The 20,393-nt window shown below is 42.0% G+C and overlaps 1 protein-coding gene across 8 annotated transcripts in view; it reads left to right on the top strand.

Moving 5' to 3' along the window:
* The first annotated feature begins 1,288 nt into the window (after positions 1-1,288).
* The window catches only part of TTLL9 (tubulin tyrosine ligase like 9), a 44,128-nt gene continuing 25,023 nt past the window's right edge, over positions 1,289-20,393 (top strand). For 2 of the 8 annotated variants that reach the window (XM_001363871.5, XM_007474459.2), the window contains exons 1-5: positions 1,293-1,451; positions 5,600-5,643; positions 7,492-7,584; positions 8,468-8,579; positions 8,933-9,118. In XM_001363871.5, coding sequence (XP_001363908.2) covers positions 1,437-1,451; positions 5,600-5,643; positions 7,492-7,584; positions 8,468-8,579; positions 8,933-9,118 — 450 coding nt within the window. In that variant the 5' untranslated portion in view covers positions 1,293-1,436. Of the gene's footprint in view, positions 1,452-5,599; positions 5,644-7,491; positions 7,585-8,467; positions 8,580-8,932; positions 9,119-20,393 lie in introns of all 8 variants that reach the window. The other 6 variants (XM_056811967.1, XM_056811966.1, XM_056811970.1 and 3 more) reach the window with 4 other exon arrangements.

Here is a 20,393-nt window from a genome sequence, read left to right as displayed (position 1 = left end):
GAGAGAAAGATAGTTACTTCCAGAGACTGACTCTGGGATGAGAATCCCTGTCACTGCTGACTTGGTTGAAAATAGAGTCTCTCTCTCTCTCTCTCTCTCTCTCTCTCTCTCTCTCTCTCTCTCTCTCTCTCTCTCTCTCTCTCTCTCTCTCTCTCCTCCCTCCCTTTCTGTCTGTCTGCCTCTCGCTTTGTGTGTGTCTCTGTCTGTCTGTCTGTCTCTTCTCTCTCTCACTCTTGCCTCCTCCTCCCTCCCTCCCTTTCTCTGTCTGTCCATCTGTGTGTCTCTGTCTGTCTGTTTCTGTCTCTTTCTCTCTCTTGCCTCCTCCTCCTACCTCCCTCCCTTCCTTTCTCCCTCCCCCCCGCCCCCCTTCTCTGAGGTGAGGCCAAAAGTCCTTGAGAAAAAGAAATGTTAACTGAGGAGGAAAGAAGGAGGAATGAGAGGTATTTGTCTTCAGTTCATAGACTCATAGAATGTTAGAGCTGGAAGGACCATTTTAAAGATGGAGACAATGAAACTCACTAAGGAGAAGTAATTTATTCAAGAGCATACATTCAGTTTGTAATAACCTCAGCTAGAATCCAGGTCTCTTGATTTCTAAACAAGGGCACTCTCTAGTTGAGGAGGAAGTCATAGAAAACTCTTCACTGTGATCAGTCTGCTTTGGGGAGGCTATCCCAAATCTAGTTACAGCTTATTGAAGAGTAGATAGATCAGGAATGTTTCTCTTTGAATAACCAGGGTCTGGCACAGTGCTTCACACACAGTAGATACTCAATAAATGTTCTTTGAGCTGTATTATTGAGGGCAGATAGTGATGTCTCAGCAGAGGAGCCACCTCAAGGGCTCTAGTGGGAAGGCTATGTGAGGAATCCCACACATACAAAAGGAGGAAAATTGGGATAACTGGAAGTCCCAGCATCCCCAGACTGAGAGCCACAGGCACCCTGATCATAACAATCCATATACGGCTGTGCTACCTATGCGGTGGGGAAGGAGCATCAGGAGAGGTTCCCAGGACCTAGGTGGTAGTGAATCCCGGCTCTGCTGTGTGCCTTTGGGTAGACTGCTTCCCCTCTCTTAGTCTCCTTAATTTTACAGATCATGTGCCCTAAAAAAAATAAATTCCGCAATCGGCTAAAGCGAATTGCTCATCCGGCCCACGGACGCACTGGGATAGGCAAGGAACACCCAGCAAACACGTGTAGAGAGCATCGGAGAGTCCCCAGGGTGCGCACTGCGAAAGGCCATCCGCCCCGCCCCTGCCCTCGGCTCCGCCTATCACGTCCAAGCTCAGCCCTTGATGGGCGGGGGGAGAGGTAGAGGGAGGAAGCGGGCCCCAGCGTTGCTTCGGCAACGCGACGCACAGGCGGGAGAAGGACGCGGTGGCCATTTTCAGGCAGGTTGGGGGGGACCCCAGAAGTCCGGGAGGCGATGCAATGTCCAAACCGAAGGTAAGAAAAGGCCGAGCCAGCAGCAGCTCTGCCGTCCTCCCCAGAGAGGAAGGTGAAGCTGCCGTAAAGACCGCGAACGCCTGCATTGGCTGGGGGTGGGGGGCAGAGGAGAGTTCCTCCGGGACTGCGCATGTTTTTGATGAACGTCTTGGAGAAAGGTGGGGAACGGAGGGCAAGAAACTACAGGTCCCGAAATGCGTTGGGCCGCCAGAACCATTCATTCTCCTGAAGGGGGGAAGGAGAGAAACAGACTCCTCTGGTGGCTTTGGGAATGTCCTTCACCGAAATGGGTTGAAACTTATAGTGTTACTCCACCCTCAGAGTTCCATCACTTTCTAGGAACCTTTTTGCTATCTTTCCCTTTTACAACCGGGCTACTGAAATCAGCGGTGTACCTTGGATACTACCAGGGTTACTAGGACTCTTGGCCTTCTGGTGGTGGGGGTTAAGGACTAAGGAGGTTGTCAGCCCCACTTTTCCATTGAGTGGGAGGGAATATGACAAGGGAATAGTCCTTGAATTTACCTGCTGTCTCCCGGGTTGGCCACATTTCAACTCATTGTCTCTCCAAAGCCTAGGTCCAAGTCTTGCCAAATGGACTCATATATCAAACCTGAAAGGGGCCCTGAAGATTTGTTTAGGCTCATTCCTTCACTTTATTTTTTAAGCTGTTCTTAAAAAAACAAAAACAAAAAACTTTGTTTTTACATCACAATAATTAATTTGCATTTTTCTTTATTATTATTAGTAGTAGTAGTGTTACCAATATTGGACAGTTTAGCTTAGTTTCTATAGAGCTTAGTCCCAGTTCCAAATTCCTACATTGGGCTCCAATGGGCACTCTGGCTTCTCAGGGATTACATCCCTGGCTGGTCTTTTGCACTATCACACCTGCAATCCTGAATCTAAGGAATAAAACTCAAACTCCCTACTCAGACCCATTTTGGAATAACTAGGGTCTGGCGTAGGTTTCACACAGTAGGTGCTTAATAAATGTTCTTTGAGTTGTATTACTGAGGGCAGAGAGCTGGAGGGGTAAAAGAGAGAGGAATGATGGCTCTTCCCTTTTCACCAGTTTAATTTCATGGCATCTTTTATGTGGATTAACTGGAATTTTTACCCTCTGGACTCTTGATTTTCCACAGCACACGTTGGAAAAGAGCACAGTGGGAAAATTGGTAGGTTATGCAGGTTTCCGGGTTGCTTGAATTGGGCAAGCCCAAACCAGCTCTAGTAACAATGATTTGTAGGTTTGTTTCTCTCTTTTAAAATAAAAACCATTATATTCTATCTTAGAATCAATACAGTATGTTGGTTCCAAGGCAGAAGAGCAGTAAGGGATAGGCAGTGGAGGTTAAGTGACTTGCCCAGATTCATATAGCTAGGAAGTCTCTGGGGTTACATTTGAACACAGAACCTCCTGTCTTTGGGTCTGCCTTTCTATCCAATGAGTCACATAGTTTGCCCCATAGTATTCGTTCATGTAGTTGTCTTTAGTTTGCAATTCTGTTGAAAACTGTTCATATTCTTTGACCACTTATTTCTGAGGGAATAACTCTTGGTCATATATTTGGATTTCATGTTTTCAGGATTTTTCATTATAAAGACATTTTCCCAGTTGATAGTTTCCCCCTTCAATCCTAGCTGTCTTGATTTGTATGTGTGAAATGTTTTAAATTTTACATAGTTAAAGTTGTCTGTCACTTATTTTATGATTACCACTGAGAAAGGTGCCTCCTTCCATTCTTCTCTTATATTAAAAAAAATATCACTTTTTATATTTAAGTTGAGTATCTATTTGAAACTTATTGTAAAAAAATTCTTTTTATTAAGAAACTTAATGGTACATAGTATAAGGTGCAGGTCTAAGTACTTTCTGCCAAACAGTTTTGTCAAATTGGGAATCCTCCCCCATATAGTTCTTGGGTCTTTCTGGCCATTTCTTCTCAGTCTACATTGCTGGATCCTTATGTATAGCCAGCCTATCCCCTAAAACGGAGTGTGTGTATATATATATATAAAGGCTCTGTCCTGAATTCTCTTCTTTTTCTTTTTTTTTCTTTTTCTTTTTTTTTTTTAAACCCTTACCTTCCGTCTTGGAGTCAATACTGTGTATTGGCTCCAAGGCAGAAGAGTGGTGGTAAGGGCTAGGCAATGGGGGTCAAGTGACTTGCCCAGGGTCACACAGCTGGGAAGTGGCTGAGGTCAGATTTGAACCTAGGACCTCCCGTCTCTAGGCCTGGCTCTCAATCCACTGAGCTACCCAGCTGCCCCCAATTCTCTTCTTTTTCTATACCTACTCTCTTAGTGATTTTTGTCTACTTTCATGTGTTCAGTAATCATGTCTTTGAAGATGCCTAGACCAGTGATGGTGAACCTATGGCATGGGTGCCAAAGATGGCACACAAAGCGCTTTCTGTGGGCATTTGTGCCCCCCCCCCAAAGAGTTCACTACTAGAAAGGCAGAGGGACTATATCAGAGCTGCTCCCTCCCCCTCTCTACCTAGCCTGACTACCTTTTTTCACATTAACCTGCCCCTCTGCCCAGCAGTCAATGGTAGTATACAGGGAGTAAAGGGGGCAGAGCTGGAGAGGAGTGGAGGGCCTGGGCCACTCCCCTCCCTCTCTTGACTGGTGCTGAGGACATTCTTCACTTCACCCACCTCTCTTCCCAGCAGCAGCCCCTGTGTTGGGGAAGGTGGGGTAGGGGTGGGGTCACCCAGTACTCAGTGGGGGGAGGGTAAAATCCAACATATCCAAAAAAGGATTCATTAGCTTTCTCCCCAGAACCTTCTTCCTAAATCCTCCATTTCTACTGTCCACAATCCTAACAAGTTTGCAACTTGGGAGTGATCTTCAACCCATCACTCTCTCATAAAAGAGTTGCCAAGTCCTATGAATCTCTCTGATATCCTTTGAGCCTAAGATCTTTCCATTTACATCACCTCCACCCTCTCTCCTATTTCAGGCCTCCAAGAATTCTCTTCTTCATTAGTTTTCTACATAGCTACTAACGTGATATTTTGAAAATAAGGATCTGCCCAAGCCACTACCCTTCTTAGAAAGTTCTACTGGCTCCCTGTTGTCTCCAGATTAAAATATAAACCCTTTCAGTATTTAAATCCCCTCACTATCTGGCTCCAGCCTGCCTGAACTTTGCTTTTTCCTTTCCACAATTACTGGCTTCTTTGCCTTCCTATTCCTCCATCAGTGTTCCATCTCCTATCTCAATGCCTTCCCCCATGCCTGGAAGGCTCTAGCTGTCTTTAAAAACAGAGAGCAAGGAAATACTTGTTTGATTTTATAAAGTTTGGGGGGGATTTTTTTAAAGGTAAATAAAGCTGGAGGCAGCCAGGTAGCTCAGTGGATGGAGAGCCAGGCCTAGAGGTAGGAGATGCTGGGTTCAAACCTGAACTCAGACACTTCCTAGCTGTATGACTCTGGGCAAGTCATTTAACTCCAATTACCTAGCCTTTACTTTTCTACTGCCTTAGAACCAAAACATAGTATTGATTCTTAGATAGAAAATAGGGGTTTAGAAAAAAAATTTGTATAGAACCACCTCCCATAGGAGACTTTTCTTGATCCCTCCAACTGATTCTTCCAGTTGCTACCCCTCTTCCCAATTACTTTGTATTTATTTTGTGTATACTATGCTTATTTGTATACACGTTTGTTTGTTTTTTTACTGACAAAATGTAAGTTCATCAAGGACAGGCATTTTTGTTTTTGTAAACCCAGTGCCTTACACTCATTGCACCCAGGAGGTAATAGAATGCTTATTGATCAATCGATTTGGTTTATCTAACTCTGGGGCTTCTGTAACTTTTCCATTTTAGAGAGGAAGAAACTGAGGTACAGTAAGAAGGGACTTGGTCCAAGGTTTTCAGCCTAGTGATGGTTTATGATCCAAGAGCCACATGGTTCCATATCTCTGCAGTTAGAGAAACCAGATTTACAGCTCCCCCTTTGCCCTTTGTCTGGTAACAGTCTGATCTTTGGTAGACTATATGGAGCTCTTTCCTGTTCTTCAGTACAATTGCAAGGAAAAGGCCCTCCTTAGGAAGATCTCAAGCAGTTCCAACTGCCTCCAGCACCTGCCCTGTACAATTGTTGCTGATCTCCTGCCTCCTTTTTTTTAATTCCAGAATCAATGTTCGAAGACTCATGGTGCGCCAAAAGTGAAAGAGCGGTGAGTGCCAGGGCTTTGGACAGAGACAAGGAAAGGACTTTGGTTGTCAAGTTCCAAGGCCAGAAGCAACCCTATACACCTGGCTCCACTCATTCGAGGAGCACCTCCAGTTCTGTTATCTCATTGGATCCTCCTACGAACTCCGTGAGATCCACAGCACTGGTTTTGCAGTCCTTATTTTACAATTGAGAAGTCAAGGCTTAGTGTTGTTCAACTTAAGTCACTTGCCTGACTGGAAAGTCTTGTTCCCGGGAGAGCAAAATGGTTTTTTATTTTTGCAATTGTTCCAAAGCCATTTCATCTGAGTAATGGTGGAAAGAACATTGCCTAAGAATGTGAGAACTTGGGTTAAAATTCTGCATGTACCCTTATTAGCTGTGTGAATTGGGTAAGTGGCTTAACCTTTCAAAGTCTTCTGGTTCCTCATTTGTAAAATAAGGCAGTCAGACAAAACTAGAAGATTTCAAAGGGAACTTCCAGCTTTAAGTCTATGATCTCTAATACATTCCATTTCCCTAACTAGGGCCTCATTTTTTTTAATTTGTAAAATGAAGGGGTTGCCTTGTTAATTTAATTGGGATATCACAAATCTATAAAAATAGCTATCATATTTTTTTTGGTTGGCCCCACCCTGTTGACTAAAAATCCCTTGAATATTTAAGTAATCCTTTATATCTATAGTTATCTGTAATTGCAGTCATCTAAATCCTTCATATACCTTGGTAGTTTGTCTTTGATATTCCATCCATTTTGTAATATTGTTAATGAGGTTTCTTTTATTATTCCTTTTTCTTGTTGTTAATGAGTTTTACAGATTTTTTTCATAGAAAGAGGCAAGTTTACATGGTGGATAGAGCACTTAGATTCAAGAAGCCCTGACTTTGAATCTTGCCTCAGACATTTATTAGTTGTGTGACTCAGGAAAGTCATGTGGCATCTCATTACTTTCTCAGTTTCTAAATCTCTAAAATGGGGACAAAAGTAATTCTCACCTCATAGGATTGTTGAACTGTATAAATAATTTTCTGAAACTCTTAAAAAAATTTTTTTTAAAACCCTTACCTTCCATCATGGAGTCAATACTGTGTATTGGCTCCAAGGCAGAAGAGTGGTAAGGTCTAGGCAATGGGGGGCAAATGACTTGCCCAGGGTCACACAGCTGGGAAGTGTCTGAGGTCACATTTGAACCTCGGACCTCCCATCTCTAGGACTGGCTCTCAATCCACTGAGCTACCCAGCTGCCCCCTGAAACTCTTAATTATCTTAAATGTTGTATTTATTAATCATCTGGTGTTATCTAAATAAATCATGAGTTTATCTTCAAATAGAGAGAATTTTGTCCCTTCTCCATTGCTATTTGCACAAATATGTTTAGATGTAGAAAGAACCTTTGATAAAATGCCACACTCAATTATATTAAAAATTATAAAAAACAAAATGAACAAAAAATGAAAGAGTTGGTGGAGATGATTTAGAAATTGCTTTTTAGCCTCTAATACTCTGGGATTCTAATTTGTACACGAGATATTTTGCATGATTGGCAACACTAAACTTCTCTTCCCTTGTGTTTTCTCTTCATAGTTGGCTTGGTTTTTGTATTTTTTTCCACTTAGCCTAGTCATTCACCCAACTTTTAAAAAATTGCCTAAACTCATGCTCTTGAGATTCCAAATTCTGAAGACAGAAGAGAATTGTAAGAAGGGTTAAGAGACTATGGGGGGAGCAAGGATGGAGAGCCCCAGTGAAGAGACTTAGAGCCTTCTTTTCATATCTTCCTTCCACTTCCCAGGAACTTCCCTTGGAAAGCAGTTAACTGTCTGAGATTTTTGATGTGGGTTTGTCTCTTAGGGACCAGAAAGTATGTATCCGATTCAAGTGCACAGTCCTGAATACTCTTATGGATGTCCTCCGCCACAGGCCTGGCTGGGTAGAAGTGAAAGAGTAAGATCGCCCTTTCCTTACTCTTCTGCTCTATTTCTTGCTCTCTTTTGGGTTCCTGTTTCCCAATTGGTTAAGGAGAGGAGGGGGTAGCCTTTGACCCTTCACACTTTGAAACTCACCATGAAGAAAGCAATCAATCTACTGGAGCCAAACTGTGCTATAGAGTCTTTTTGTCTTGATTCCCTGTATGACCTCAGGTACAGTTTCCAGTTTAGTTGGTGAATTGCTCTGGGTTCAAGAGCCTATATACTGTAACCTCTTTGGCAAGTCATCAGTAGCTTTAATGTTGAGGGTGAACAGGGAAAAGCCAGGACCCTCCTTTCCTACCCTCCTCTAACTCTCACCTCTGCTGCTCCTCCCATCTGCAAAGGAATCTAGCAGGAAATCTTAGTCTTGCCTCCCTAGGGAGGCAGTAGGAACCCTCCAGATTGCTTTTTTTGTACCCCACAGATCTAACTCCTTTGAATATAGATCTGGGATCTGAGAATACTTAACTGTGAGACCTTTTCACTGAATTCCAGAATATTTTTCTTTTCCTTTTTTCTCTCCCATTGTTGAGGAATGTGGGTAGAGGTTTACTTTTCCAGCTAACTCTCCTTTATTGGTTCTAAAGCATGGGGAAGCCATGGCCTGAATAGGGAGGCATGTTCTGAAGTAGATAGAATACTAGATTTGGAGTCAGAGGGTCTGCGTTTGAATCTTGGAAGAGTCAGGACCTAAATCCAGTTCCCCTGATTCCTAGCCCCTTGACTCTCAAGTGATCTGTCCCTTCAGTCATCAGAGGGTAGGAAGACAGGGTCCTGGCTTTTCCCCATTCGCTCTCAATAGTGGTGACTAAAGTCCTTCAGGGTCCTTTGGTGGCCAAAGCTTGTGTTCCCTACAGTGAGGGGGAATGGGATTTCTACTGGTGTGATGTCAGCTGGCTTCGGGAAAACTTCGACCACACCTATATGGACGAACATGTACGAATCAGCCACTTCCGAAATCATTATGAGGTGAAGCATTTGGGGGAAATGGGGAGGCTTAATGGGCACCCCATAATTGACCACAGGCCCTTCTTGGTAAGACTAAGAGTTGTCCTTGTTTGGGCCATTCTCCACTTCCCAGATTGATTGAGTTTTTGGAATATCCAGGCTGAAGGGAATTGTTTTCTCCAGGCAGCAGTATAAGCTGGGCATGGGCACAGGGCACAACAGCACAGGCCTTGTCTTGGCCTGTGGGCACAAGGGTTCAGATTGGCTTGGGGGTGGTGAGGTCATGTAGAGCTGGAGGTAAGGGGCATAGATTGGATGTGAGGCTCCCGGCAAGGAGGGGACTGGCTGACCCCCATTCCTATGTGTTCCCTCAGCTAACAAGGAAGAACTACATGGTGAAGAACCTGAAACGCTTTCGAAAGCAGCTGGAAAGAGAGGTGGGCAAACTAGAAGCGGCTAAATGTGACTTCTTCCCCAAGACCTTTGAACTGCCTTCCGATTATCATCTCTTTGTGGAGGAGTTTCGAAAAACTCCCGGCATCACTTGGATCATGAAACCGGTGAGTCCAGGACAGTCATCTAACCCCTCCATCTAGCTGGAGGCTGTGGTTCTAGGGCTTCAGAGAAATCAGTCTGTGAGACTCAAAGATAATAAATATATTTATTATTTATATATATTATAATATATCCGTGCTCTTTCTCAGCTGATTTCTTGGGGATTCAATAAAAAGGGGTAGGGGAGAGCCCCACGTTTGGAGGTAGAGTCCCTGGGCTTGAAGCAGCCTCTGTTGCTTAATACCTTTATGACCTTGGGCCAGTTATTTCTTTGGCCTCAGTTTACTCCTCTGTAAAATGAAGATGTAGGAAAACATGATTTCCCAGGAGCCCTAGCTCTGTATCCCATAATCTTAGTAGGTACTTACTATTTGCCTAGCACTATGATTAACACTGTGAGGGAGACAAAAAAAAAGGTGCCTCTTTCTTTGGGTGTTCCTGAAGATGTCTTGGTGGATGGTTGATGGTGGTGGTAAAATGTATAAGAAAGTATGTTATAAAATGTCAAAATGAGTAGGGTCTGTATATAGCAGAGTAGGAGAAGCACTGGGTTTGGTTTTTTTTTTTTTAATGTGTAAATACTTATGCTGCTGTGTGATTTTGGGTAAGGTACTTCTCTCTCTAGGCCTCTGTTTCTTGTTCTATAAAATGAAGAGATTAGATTAAATGATCCCTAAAGTCCCTTCTGGCTTTACCATTTGGATTATGACTATTCTCAGTGCTAAGGAGCTCATTCCATTTTTGGAATTCATGAAGGGCAAATGCCAATTCTAGCTATAGCTTATTATTCCTTACTTCCCTCACTGTGGCATAATAATAGGCCACTAGTACTAATAAGGGCAACTAGGTGATGCAGTGAATAATAGGGCTGGAGTCAGAAAGACTCATGTTGCAGAGTTCAAATCTGACCTCAGACCCGTACTAGCTCTGTGACCCTGGGCAAGTCACTTAACCCTGTTTGCTTCATTTTCCACCCCACTGGGACTTTACTACTAGTAGCAATGCAATAATCCAGGACACCTCCTGAAGGATTTATTAGAAAGAATGCTATCTACATTGAGAGAAAGAACTAAGGGAGTAGAAACACAAAAGGAAAACATGACTTATCACTTATCACTCATATATATGGGTATAAGAATTGGGGTTTTGACTTTAAAAGATTGCTCTATTGCAAAAAAAAAGAGCAATATTATAGAATAATATGGAAATAGATATCAAGTGATAACATTTGTACAAACCAGTGGAATTGCTTGTCGGCTCTGGGAATGGGGAGGGAAGAGAGGAGGGAAAGAAAATGAATCATGTAAACATGGAAAAATATTTAAAAATAAATAAATAAAAATTAAAAAAGAGAACCCCAATGGGGTCATGATGAGTCAGACACAACTGAAAAATGACTAAACAACAGCAGTACAAATGCAAAATAAATAGTAGATAGTTAAGTACAACATAATTATGGGGAGAGAAGGACACTAGAAGTTGAAAGGGACCAATAAAACTTTCATAGAGAGAAGGTGGTGCTTGAATAGACTCTTAGGGGAAGTGAAGTATTCTTTAAGGCATAAGTAAGAAGAGAGTGGATTCCAGGCATGGGGTATCATTAACACACACACAGGGAGATAGATAGGAATGGGGTACAGTATGCAAGAGATAAGTTGAGGTCAGTTTGTCTGGACTATAGAATGTGGGAAGGGAAGTAAGGAAGAATTAAGCCAGAAAGATGGATTGAGACCTGCTTGTGAGTGAGTGAATGAAAAAGCATTTATTAGGTGCCTTACTATATGCAAAGCACTGTGCTAAGAGCTTGGGTTACAGATAGAAAATCTTGCTGCCAAAGAGCTCCTATTTTAGTGGGGGAGACAACACACAGAAAATTCCAGCCATAAGTCAGGTGGGAAGGGTTCATCGTCCTTAGGGTGGAGCAGCAAAAAGATAGCTTTGGAGAGTAGAAGGCATTAATGTTTGAAGGATACCAATAAAGTTTCTTTGATGTTATTTCCACTAATAAAATCTTATCTGTTTCTGATCTTGAATCATGTGACAGGGTCAAGGACTTTGGTGTTGAGAACTTTTGTTTCTGGGTCTCTGGAAGTGGGGGCTTTAGTACCCGCAGAGGCATTCACCAGACCACATTTTATAAGGATTGCTTCCTATGATGACTTTGAGGACTGGGTTGGAGGCAGGACTTGTGGTCTGGAGGTGTGGGGAGGGGTTGCTACTCCTCTTCTTGGAGCTCTTTGAGTACAGAGTCTTAGACTGTCTCCATCAGGTTTTGGGGAAGGAGCTGGTAGTTAAAGTGGTAATATTTGTTTGACTTGACTGGCACATGCTGCCTGCTGTCTCTCCCTCCTGTTACCTTGCTTCTTTGACTAGTCTGGAATGAATGAATGAATAATAGAGCGTTTGCTATGAGCTTACTAATGTACTTTGCTAAATGTTAGAGATATAAATCCAGGGAAGCAAGAGAGTCCCTGACCATAAGCTCTCCCATCATACTGAAGGCAACAAAAAAGGGTAGCTAGAAGTCAGGGGAATATGGACATGCTTCAGAAACAGCTTTATTCAGGACAAATGAAACATTTACCTATAAGAGGCCAGGGACCCACGGGCAAAGGCAGGATGGTTTGGGTGGAAGGGGACAGAAGAGTTTAGATTTTCTCCTACAGGCAATAGGAATCCACTGGAATTTATTGAGGAGAATAACATGGTTAGATCTTTGTTTAAGGAAAATCACTTAAAATTGCTTTGTGAATTGTATAGAGGATGGATTGGAGTGGGAAGAGATGAGGCAAGGAGACTATTAGAATAGTCTAGGTGAGAAATGATGAAAGTTCACACTAAGGTGCTAACTGGGTAAGTAGAGAGAAGAGATTGGGTATGAGAAATGTCTTGAAGGTCGAAGCAGCAAAATTTGGCAATTGATTGAATATGTAGGCTGATTCATAAGTGAATGAAACATTGAAATAACACCAAGCTTATAAAGCTGAGAGACTAGAAAAATAGTGATACTTCCAACAGAAATAGGGAAGTTTTGAATAAATAGGGGTAGAATTTTTGGGAAGGATAATCTCTGTTTTAGACGTGTTGGGTTTTAAGGTCTCTGGGGCTTCCATTTCAAAATGTCCAATGAGCAGTAGGTAATATAGGACTTAATCCAACATCCACACAGAGAGGTTGAGGTTGGACATGTAGATTTGTGAGTCAGCTGTATACAGATGATAGCTAAACCCATGGGAGCTGATGAGGCCAATGAGTAAGAGAGTGTAGAGGAAAAAGAGGAAAGAGCCTAGGATAGATAATAAGGAGCACTCACAATTAGGGGGCACAGTATCCAAAGAAAACAGAAAAGGATTTGTCAGATAGGAGAATTAGGAGAGAATAATGTCACAAAACCCCAGAGAGAAGAGACTATCCAGCAAGAGAAGGCAATCGGCAGTGCAGATGCAACAAAGAGGATAAGAACAGTGAGGTCTGAGAAAAGACCAGCAGAATTGGCCATTAACAGATGGTTAGGAAACAGTTTCAGTTGAATAATGAAGTTGGAAACCAGATTACAAAGAGTTGAGGGCTGAATGAGAGCTCCAGAGAGGCGGTAAGTTTAAGTAGTTTTCTCTAGGTATCTGGCTGAGAAATGGAGGAGAGATATAAGATAGCTGGTTGAGGGGATGGATAGATAGAGGTATGCTAACATGAAGATTTGGGCATGTTTGTAGGCAGTAGAAAAGAAACCTGTAGATGGGGAGAGATGAGAAGATGGGGGTGGGGGTGAGAGAGAGAGAGAGAGAGAGAGAGAGAGAGAGAGAGAGAGAGAGAGAGAGAGAGAGAATGATTAAATGCTACTTGTGCTAGGGTTAGAGTTAGGGGCTGAGGGTACCAAAAAATGAAACACTTCCTACACTCAAGGAGCTTACATTCTACTGGGGAGACCATGAATATATTTAATGGAGATCTGGTACAGCATACATTTATATAAATAAAACAAATATGAAGTCATTTTGGGAAGGGAAAGCACTGGCAGCTTGAGGAATAAGAAAGGCCTTATGTAGGAGGTGTTGCTTATGCTGGGTCTTGAAAGAAATTATGTATTCCAAGAGCTGGAGGTGGGAAGGGACTACATTCTAGGCATGGGGAGACAACCCTTGCAGTGGCACAGAGACAGGAGATGGAGGGTCTTGTATGAGGAGCAACTAATTCTGGCTTAGAGAGTGCAGAAAGAAGGGCAATGTAGCTTCCCTTTCTTGATCCTTCCCCACAATTCCCACTTATCCCCTTGTTGCAGAGAGACTGAGAAGGAGCAAAGTCAGGTTACTCTTAAGGTTCAAAGAAAATATAAAGGTTTATCAAATGTTATTTTATATTCATTTATCCCGTGCCCAATGAATGAGTGATTTGTGATAAACTAAAGCCTCAGCTAAGGGAGAAAGAGGCAGGCTACATGCATAAGTCTTGTATTAAGAGTATTCTTTGTAGCCAGTTGAGGTCTCAGGATGGTGGATCTCAGATAACAGGCTCCTCAGTCTTGCTTTGAATTGGTTTGTTACCAGATGGCATGTCTCAGTTTGGCCAGTGGAGAAAAGGGGGAACTTAAGGGAAAGGGGAGTAACTTAGCAATAGGCAAATGGGGAAAAGAGAGTCCAAACCTCCACGGGTTTCAGGTGCTGAATAGTAGGTGGCCTTCTACTAGCTATTTGGGTATAGGGAGGGGGCTGGGTGGAGGGATGGAGATGGAGGAAGCAACTGCCTAATACCCTTCCGAAATCAGAATTCCTTCCTTCCTTCCTTCCTTCCTTCCTTCCTTCCTTCCTTCCTTCCTTCCTTCCTTCCTTCCTTCCTTCCTTCCTTCCTTCCTTCCTTCCTTCCTTCCTTCCTTCCTTCCTTCCTTCCTTCCTTCCTTCCTTCCTTCCTTCCTTCCTTCCTTCCTTCCTTCCTTCTTTCCTTTTTGATATAGCTAATGTGGGGATTTATTTTGCTTTACTATACATATTTGTAATTAAAATGTTTTTCTTGTCTTGTTGGGGGAAAAAGAATTCTGAAATGAAAATTAAATTAAAAGTGAATCAAAATATTTTTTTCAAAAAACCCTCTTCTTAAGATGGCTTTCAGGTTCCCCCTTTTTATATAAAAAAGGTCCCATTTCTTTTTTTTTTAAACCCTTACCTTCCATCATGTAGTCAATACTGTGTATTGGCTCCAAGGCAGAAGAGTGGTAAGGACTAGGCAATGGGGGTCAAGTAACTTGCCCAGGGTCACACAGCTGGGAAGAGTCTGAGCCCAGATTTGAACCTAGGACCTCCCATCTCTAGGTCTGACTCTCAATTCAGTGAGCCACCCAGCTGCCCCCTAAAGGTCTCATTTCTGAAACAGAGATGTTTCAGTTTTTCTAGTTTTCTAGTTCTCAGATATTCTAAGTGAGAATTATTTTACTCTTGGAGATGGGAGAGAGCTTCTTAACAATTTAGTAATGTAAGAAAAATAGTGAAATTAAGGAGGTAAGTGGAAGACAAAGTATCTTAAGGAATTTTCTCCAGCTTCTTTAGTGCCAAGCAGAAAGACTTTTTTACAGTTTGTTTCTCAAGGGAGAACAACAGCACATTTTCTTTAAAGAGTGACAACTTTTACCTTTGGAGTCTGGGTATGAATTCTGGCCCAAATAGGACAGCAGGAGGTAAGAGAGAGAGAGAGAGAGAGAGAGAGAGTGACTTTCTCAGTGATTCTAGGTGATAAGGAGAAAGGATCTTATTTACTGATATAACTATCCATGCACATGTTCTTTAGCAAAAATAGCAACTCATATTTCTGATGGAGAGTTGGCATTTGCAGTTGCAAAAATGTGAAATAACAAACACATTTTTATACACATTTTTGATCAGGGGCATACAACTACAAAGACCAGAGAAGGTCTTGAGATCCTGGTTCTGGATCCAGAGTTTGCAAATATTTATCTCCAGAATGGTCCTATTGAACAGATAAGTTGAACATCAATTGTAAAATGTATAATCTCCACTGCATGCTTACAGGGGGAGTACCATGAAGGTCATGCAAAGTAAAATGTGCATTTACTGGAGCTTCTGGAGTTAGAATGGCCTTTGATCTAGAAACAGCTTGAGTCCGGGAGAGGCTACCAACCTGGCTGCAGCTGAGGAGATGATGTTTTATTGTGTATTGCTTCTTGTTTTTATTGGTGTGATGCCAAGAGTAATGCATATTATCCCTGAAGTCATGCTTTGTTACAATCTTCTTGTTGGGAGGCAAATCCATTTTGCCATAGGAGCATTACTGGCACTCAATGAAATATAGTTTTGAGCTGGAGTTGGTGGAGTTTTGTAATAGGATGGAGGCTCTTTTTGAGTAAATCTACACTAGACTATGCCACTCAGATGACAGATTGGCATGTGAGGTGCTAAGTTGCCAGAGAATGCCAGGTCAGTGGCTCTTTCTAGCTTTGACATCCTCAGTTTGTGCAGAGTTCGGGGAGAGATCACCTCAGCTTGGCTATATCAGTAAAGGTTACTATAAAGGAAATGGCCAAGAGGAGCTTGGTAAAAGTTATCAAGGTTGAAGGAGGAGCACTTTGTTGAAATATCTCACATAGGGGCAGGTAGGTGGCTCAGTGGATTGAGGGACAGACCTGGAGATGAGAGATCTTGGGTTCAAATCTGGCCTCAGACACTTCTTAGCTGTGTGACCATGGGCAAGTCACTTAACCCCCATTGCCTAGCCCAGTACTGCTCTTCTGCTTTGGAACCCATACTTAGTATTGATTCTAAGTCACAAGATAAGGAAGGGAGGGAAGGGGAGAAAGACAGAGAGAGACAGAGAGAAAGAGAGAATATTTCACATAAAGTCCACATTTGGGTCTTTGATCAAATGTTCTCAATGAAGCTTGTATATACTGGCCCAAGCTCCCTGGAGAGAAAAAGAGGTCAACAGTGCATTTGAGTTCCTTGACTAAGCAGGAGCCAGTCAAGAAACAGCAAGGGTTAGAATCACATTGTGGAGGAGCACACCCTGATCTTACCCTTCATTTGAGTACTGTGAGTTCTATGGAGTAAACCGGTATGGAACGCGGGTTACCTCCCTAGTGATCCCTGGTGTTCTCTCTTTTGGGGGGATCCACAGTGGAACAGACCAGGGGTAAATAACCTCAGCAATCTAGAAAGATCCCAGCTTTTGGGATAAGAACTCACTATTTGATTTTTTAAAAAACCTGCTGGGAAAATAGTATGGCAAAAAATAGGTTTAGATCAATACTTCACACCCTATACTAAGAAAGAGTCAAAATGGGTATATGATTTAAACATAAAGAGTAATATTATATGTAAATTAGGGGAATGTAGAATAGTTTACCTGTCAGATCTATGGAAAAAGGAAGAATTTATGATCATTTTTGAGGATCCGAAACTACAAGACAGCACTTTAAGCCTGAAGAACTGTGTCAGGACTCTGAGGTTGATGGAGCTTACCAGTGACAGAAAAGAATTACCTTGACTATTTATGGTCCTGGATTCAAATATTTTCTTTACATTTTATATATATTTTTTCATCTGAAATCAAGTTTGTCTTGTTTGCAGTGAATTAGTCCAATGGCTTAATTTCCAATTTTGCAGAGACTTAGAAAGGAACTATATATTCTGATGTTCTCATGGGAAACCCTGAGCAAAATGAGTAAAATTCCATTTTCTCATGGAGAACTCTGGTTGAAGGCATAAGTCAGAGGAAATGGTTTGTGACTGCAAGTTCTGTAAGAGTCAACAAGTGATAGGTCAACCAGGAAAGGTGATGTGAACTGCAAAGAAGATTGAGTTTTTAGGAATAAGGAGGTTAGAGCCCTGTGCAGACCTAGGAATATTCCACAAGCAGCATCTATTAACTGCCTATTATGTATCAGACAGCTGAGAGAGAGAGAGAGAGAGAGAGAGAGAGAGAGAGAGAGAGAGAGAGAGAGAGAGAGAGAGAGAGAGAATGAATGAGAATATTCGTGCTCAGCAAGCCTAGAAAGGCAATCTGGAGCCAGATTGTGATGAACTTTTCAGGCCAAACAAAAGAATCTCTATTTGATCATAGGGACATTTGGGAGGCACTGACATTTCTTGAATAGAGAAATGACAAAGTTAGACACATGCTTTGGCAGCTCTAAGGTAGTTGGGGGAGAGCCTGGGAGCAAAGGAGATGAATCGGGAGGGAATTGCAATAGTCCAGGCAAGATGTGATGAAGATCTGAACTGGCATAAAGGCTTGTGAGAGTGGAGAGGAGATGGAGGGGAGAGCTGTTGTGGAGGTGGAATCAACAAGACTTGACAACTGTGATTGATGTGGGGGTTTTTGTGAGAGAAAGGGGAAAGTCAAGGATGACTCCTATATTGCAAACCCAGGTGGCTAGAAGGATGGGAATATCCTCAACAGTGGGAAAGTGTTGTATTCCATTTTGAGCATGACATTTCTGGATGGGTGTTGATAAGCTGGATACCATCCAGTAGAAGGCATCTGGGATGATGAAGAACCTAGAGTCAGTGCCATATGAGGGTTTGTTAAAGGAACTGGAGATCCTTAGCCTGGAGAAGAGAAAGCTCAGACATGTTATATTTTTATTTATTATTTGATTTAATAAAATATTATTAAATATTAAAATTAAATTATTACTAAAGTTAAATTAATTAAATCAGACTCATTATGCTTGGCCCCAGAAGGTAGAACTAAGAGTAATGGGTGGGAGTTGCAAAGAAACAAATTTAGGTTTTATGTAAGGCAAATTTCCTTACAATTAGAGTTGTCTGAAAAATGAAAATGACAAAAGATGGAGGGAATGTGGAAAAAATAGGTGCATTAATATACTGTTAGTAGAGTTGTAGTCTGTACCATTTTGGAAAATTATTTGGAACTATGCCTAAAGGGCTATCTGTGCATGCCCTTTGAGCAGGCAATGTCACTACTATGACTATATCCCAAAGAGATCAAAGAAAAAGGAAAAAGACTTATTTGTACAAAAATATTTACAGCAGCTCTTTTTGTAGTGGCAAAGAATTGGAAACTGACAGGATGCCCATCATTTGGGGAATGGCTGAAGAAGTCTAGGTTTATAATTGGGATAGAATACTATTGTGCTATAAAAATGATAAGGGAGATGGTTTCAGAAAAATCTGGGAATATTTATATGAACCGATGATACAAAGTGAAGTGAGCAGAACCAGGAAACCATTGTACACAGTAACTTTATAACAGCAATATTGTGACAGAAATCAACTTTGAGTTAGCTACTGATCCATACAGTTCCAAAAAGATTCCTGACAAAAAATGCTCTTGGCATCCAGAGAGAGAACTGATGAACTATGAATATATATTTTAAAAAATCTATTTATGATTAATTTAGAATATTTCTTCATAGTTACATGGTTCATGTTCTCTTTCATATTCTTTCCCTCTCCCCTTCCAGAGCTGACAAGCAATTTCACTGAGTTATACATATATTCTTGCTCAAAACCTATTTCCTTATTATTCATATTTGTAATAGAGTGACCTTTTAAAACCCAAATCCCCAGTTATAACCCCATAGAACCATGTGATCCATAATATATTTTTCTTTTGTGTTTCTGCTCCCACATTTCTTTCTCTGGATGTGATAGCTTTCTTTCTCCTGGATCATTGTATTGCCATTAGTAGCAGAGTCTGTTACAATATTTTACTTTCTGTAAACAATGTTCTCCTGGTTCTGCTCATTTCACTCTGCATCAAGTCAGGGAGGTTCTTCCAGTTCACATGCAAATTCTTCAGATCATCATTCCTTACAGCACAATAGTATCCCATCACTATCATATACCACAGTTTGTTCAGCCATGCCCCAATTGAGGGACATCCTCTCATTTTCCAATTTTTTGCCACCACAAAAAGTGCAGCTATGAATATTTTCGTATAAACTTTTTTTTTTATCTTTGAGTGTATATTGAAGCTTTTAAAAAAACTTTTCCTTGGTTGTTATTTTGTAACATATATGGAAATGTCTTGTATGACTTAACAAGTATAATGTCTATAATGTTGCTTGCTTTCCCAAAGCCTAGGAGAGGGGTGGGAGGGAAGGAGAGAATTTGGAACTAAAAAAAAAAACGGTTTTTAATGTAAAAAAAAAAGCAAAACAATTAGAGGTGTCCCAAAGTGGAATGGACTGGAGGTCCATTGGGTTCTCCCTTCAGTAGAGGTCTTCAAAAAAAGGCTAAATGCTCTTTATTGAGTATAGTGCAGATTCTTTTTCATTCCAACCAACAGACCTCTGAAAGATCCCTTTCATTTATGAATTTCTGATAAACCCTCCCCCACCCCGGCCCCCTGATATTACACTCAGATTATAAACCCTGAGCTCTACAGTAAACCTGTGTTTTACTTCCGAGAAGGATCGGACCGGTAGGATTGGGGCCAAGGAAGGGAATAATATAAGGCCTGGTAGGGAATGAGGAAGCCCCTCAGCTATGTGTTTAGAGAACCAGGAGCATTGTCTGATTTGGTCTGAAGGTGGAGAGAGGCCGGAAGCCGAGGTGTGGTGAAGACAGCGACTCTAACTGGACTGCTTGGTTTTCAGCGGAGCTTCGACACCTCGGAATCCACCGTCTATCTACTGGGATTTGATTATTGTTTTGTTTATTAGCCGAATTAGGAAAGTGTTAATAAAGCAAGTGAAACCTTAAAGTGTGTTTGCAAACATTCCCTTCCCAGTTAAACATCCGTTCTGCGGGGTAAACCCAGAGCGCCCACAAGGCTCCTTCCGGGAATAAAATTATCACGAGCCTGGAGGCTAATAAAGAATAACAACCGGCATTGTTCTAGGTTTGCTGAATGCTTTGTAGCAGTTGTCTCTTTTGAAGCTCCCAATACTCCTCCTGGTTGAAAGAGGGGTGGGGGAGGGGGCAGGCCGGGAAGAGTTTAATTTGTCGGCAGTGAGGAATCTGGCACAAATTTGCGTCCACACGAGCTGTTTGGGTTGGAGGGGGCCCAGTGACCAGAAAGGGAGAGATTGGGAGCCAAGCGATCAGTTTTAGGAGTAAGAAGAACTCGCGAGGGCTGGGACTTGCGGGGCGAAGCTGGGGGAGTCGAATTTTGAGCAGTCAGTAGGTAATTATGCAAATGAGCACTGGAACCTGAGACCTCGAGGATTCCAACTAGCGATTAACCACGTTGACAAAGGGTAATTTGTGCTAATTGGTAACTAGAAACCACATATTAGACTGATTCTGGCATCCTCAATTAGCAGCAATAAAAAGAATATCATTAAGAGGAGGAGTTAGTCTGTTAGGA

The sequence above is a fragment of the Monodelphis domestica genome, chromosome 1 (genome assembly GCF_027887165.1).
Source record: "Monodelphis domestica isolate mMonDom1 chromosome 1, mMonDom1.pri, whole genome shotgun sequence".
NCBI classification, from domain to species: domain Eukaryota; kingdom Metazoa; phylum Chordata; class Mammalia; order Didelphimorphia; family Didelphidae; genus Monodelphis; species Monodelphis domestica.
This window is presented reverse-complemented; position numbering and strand designations above follow the sequence as displayed.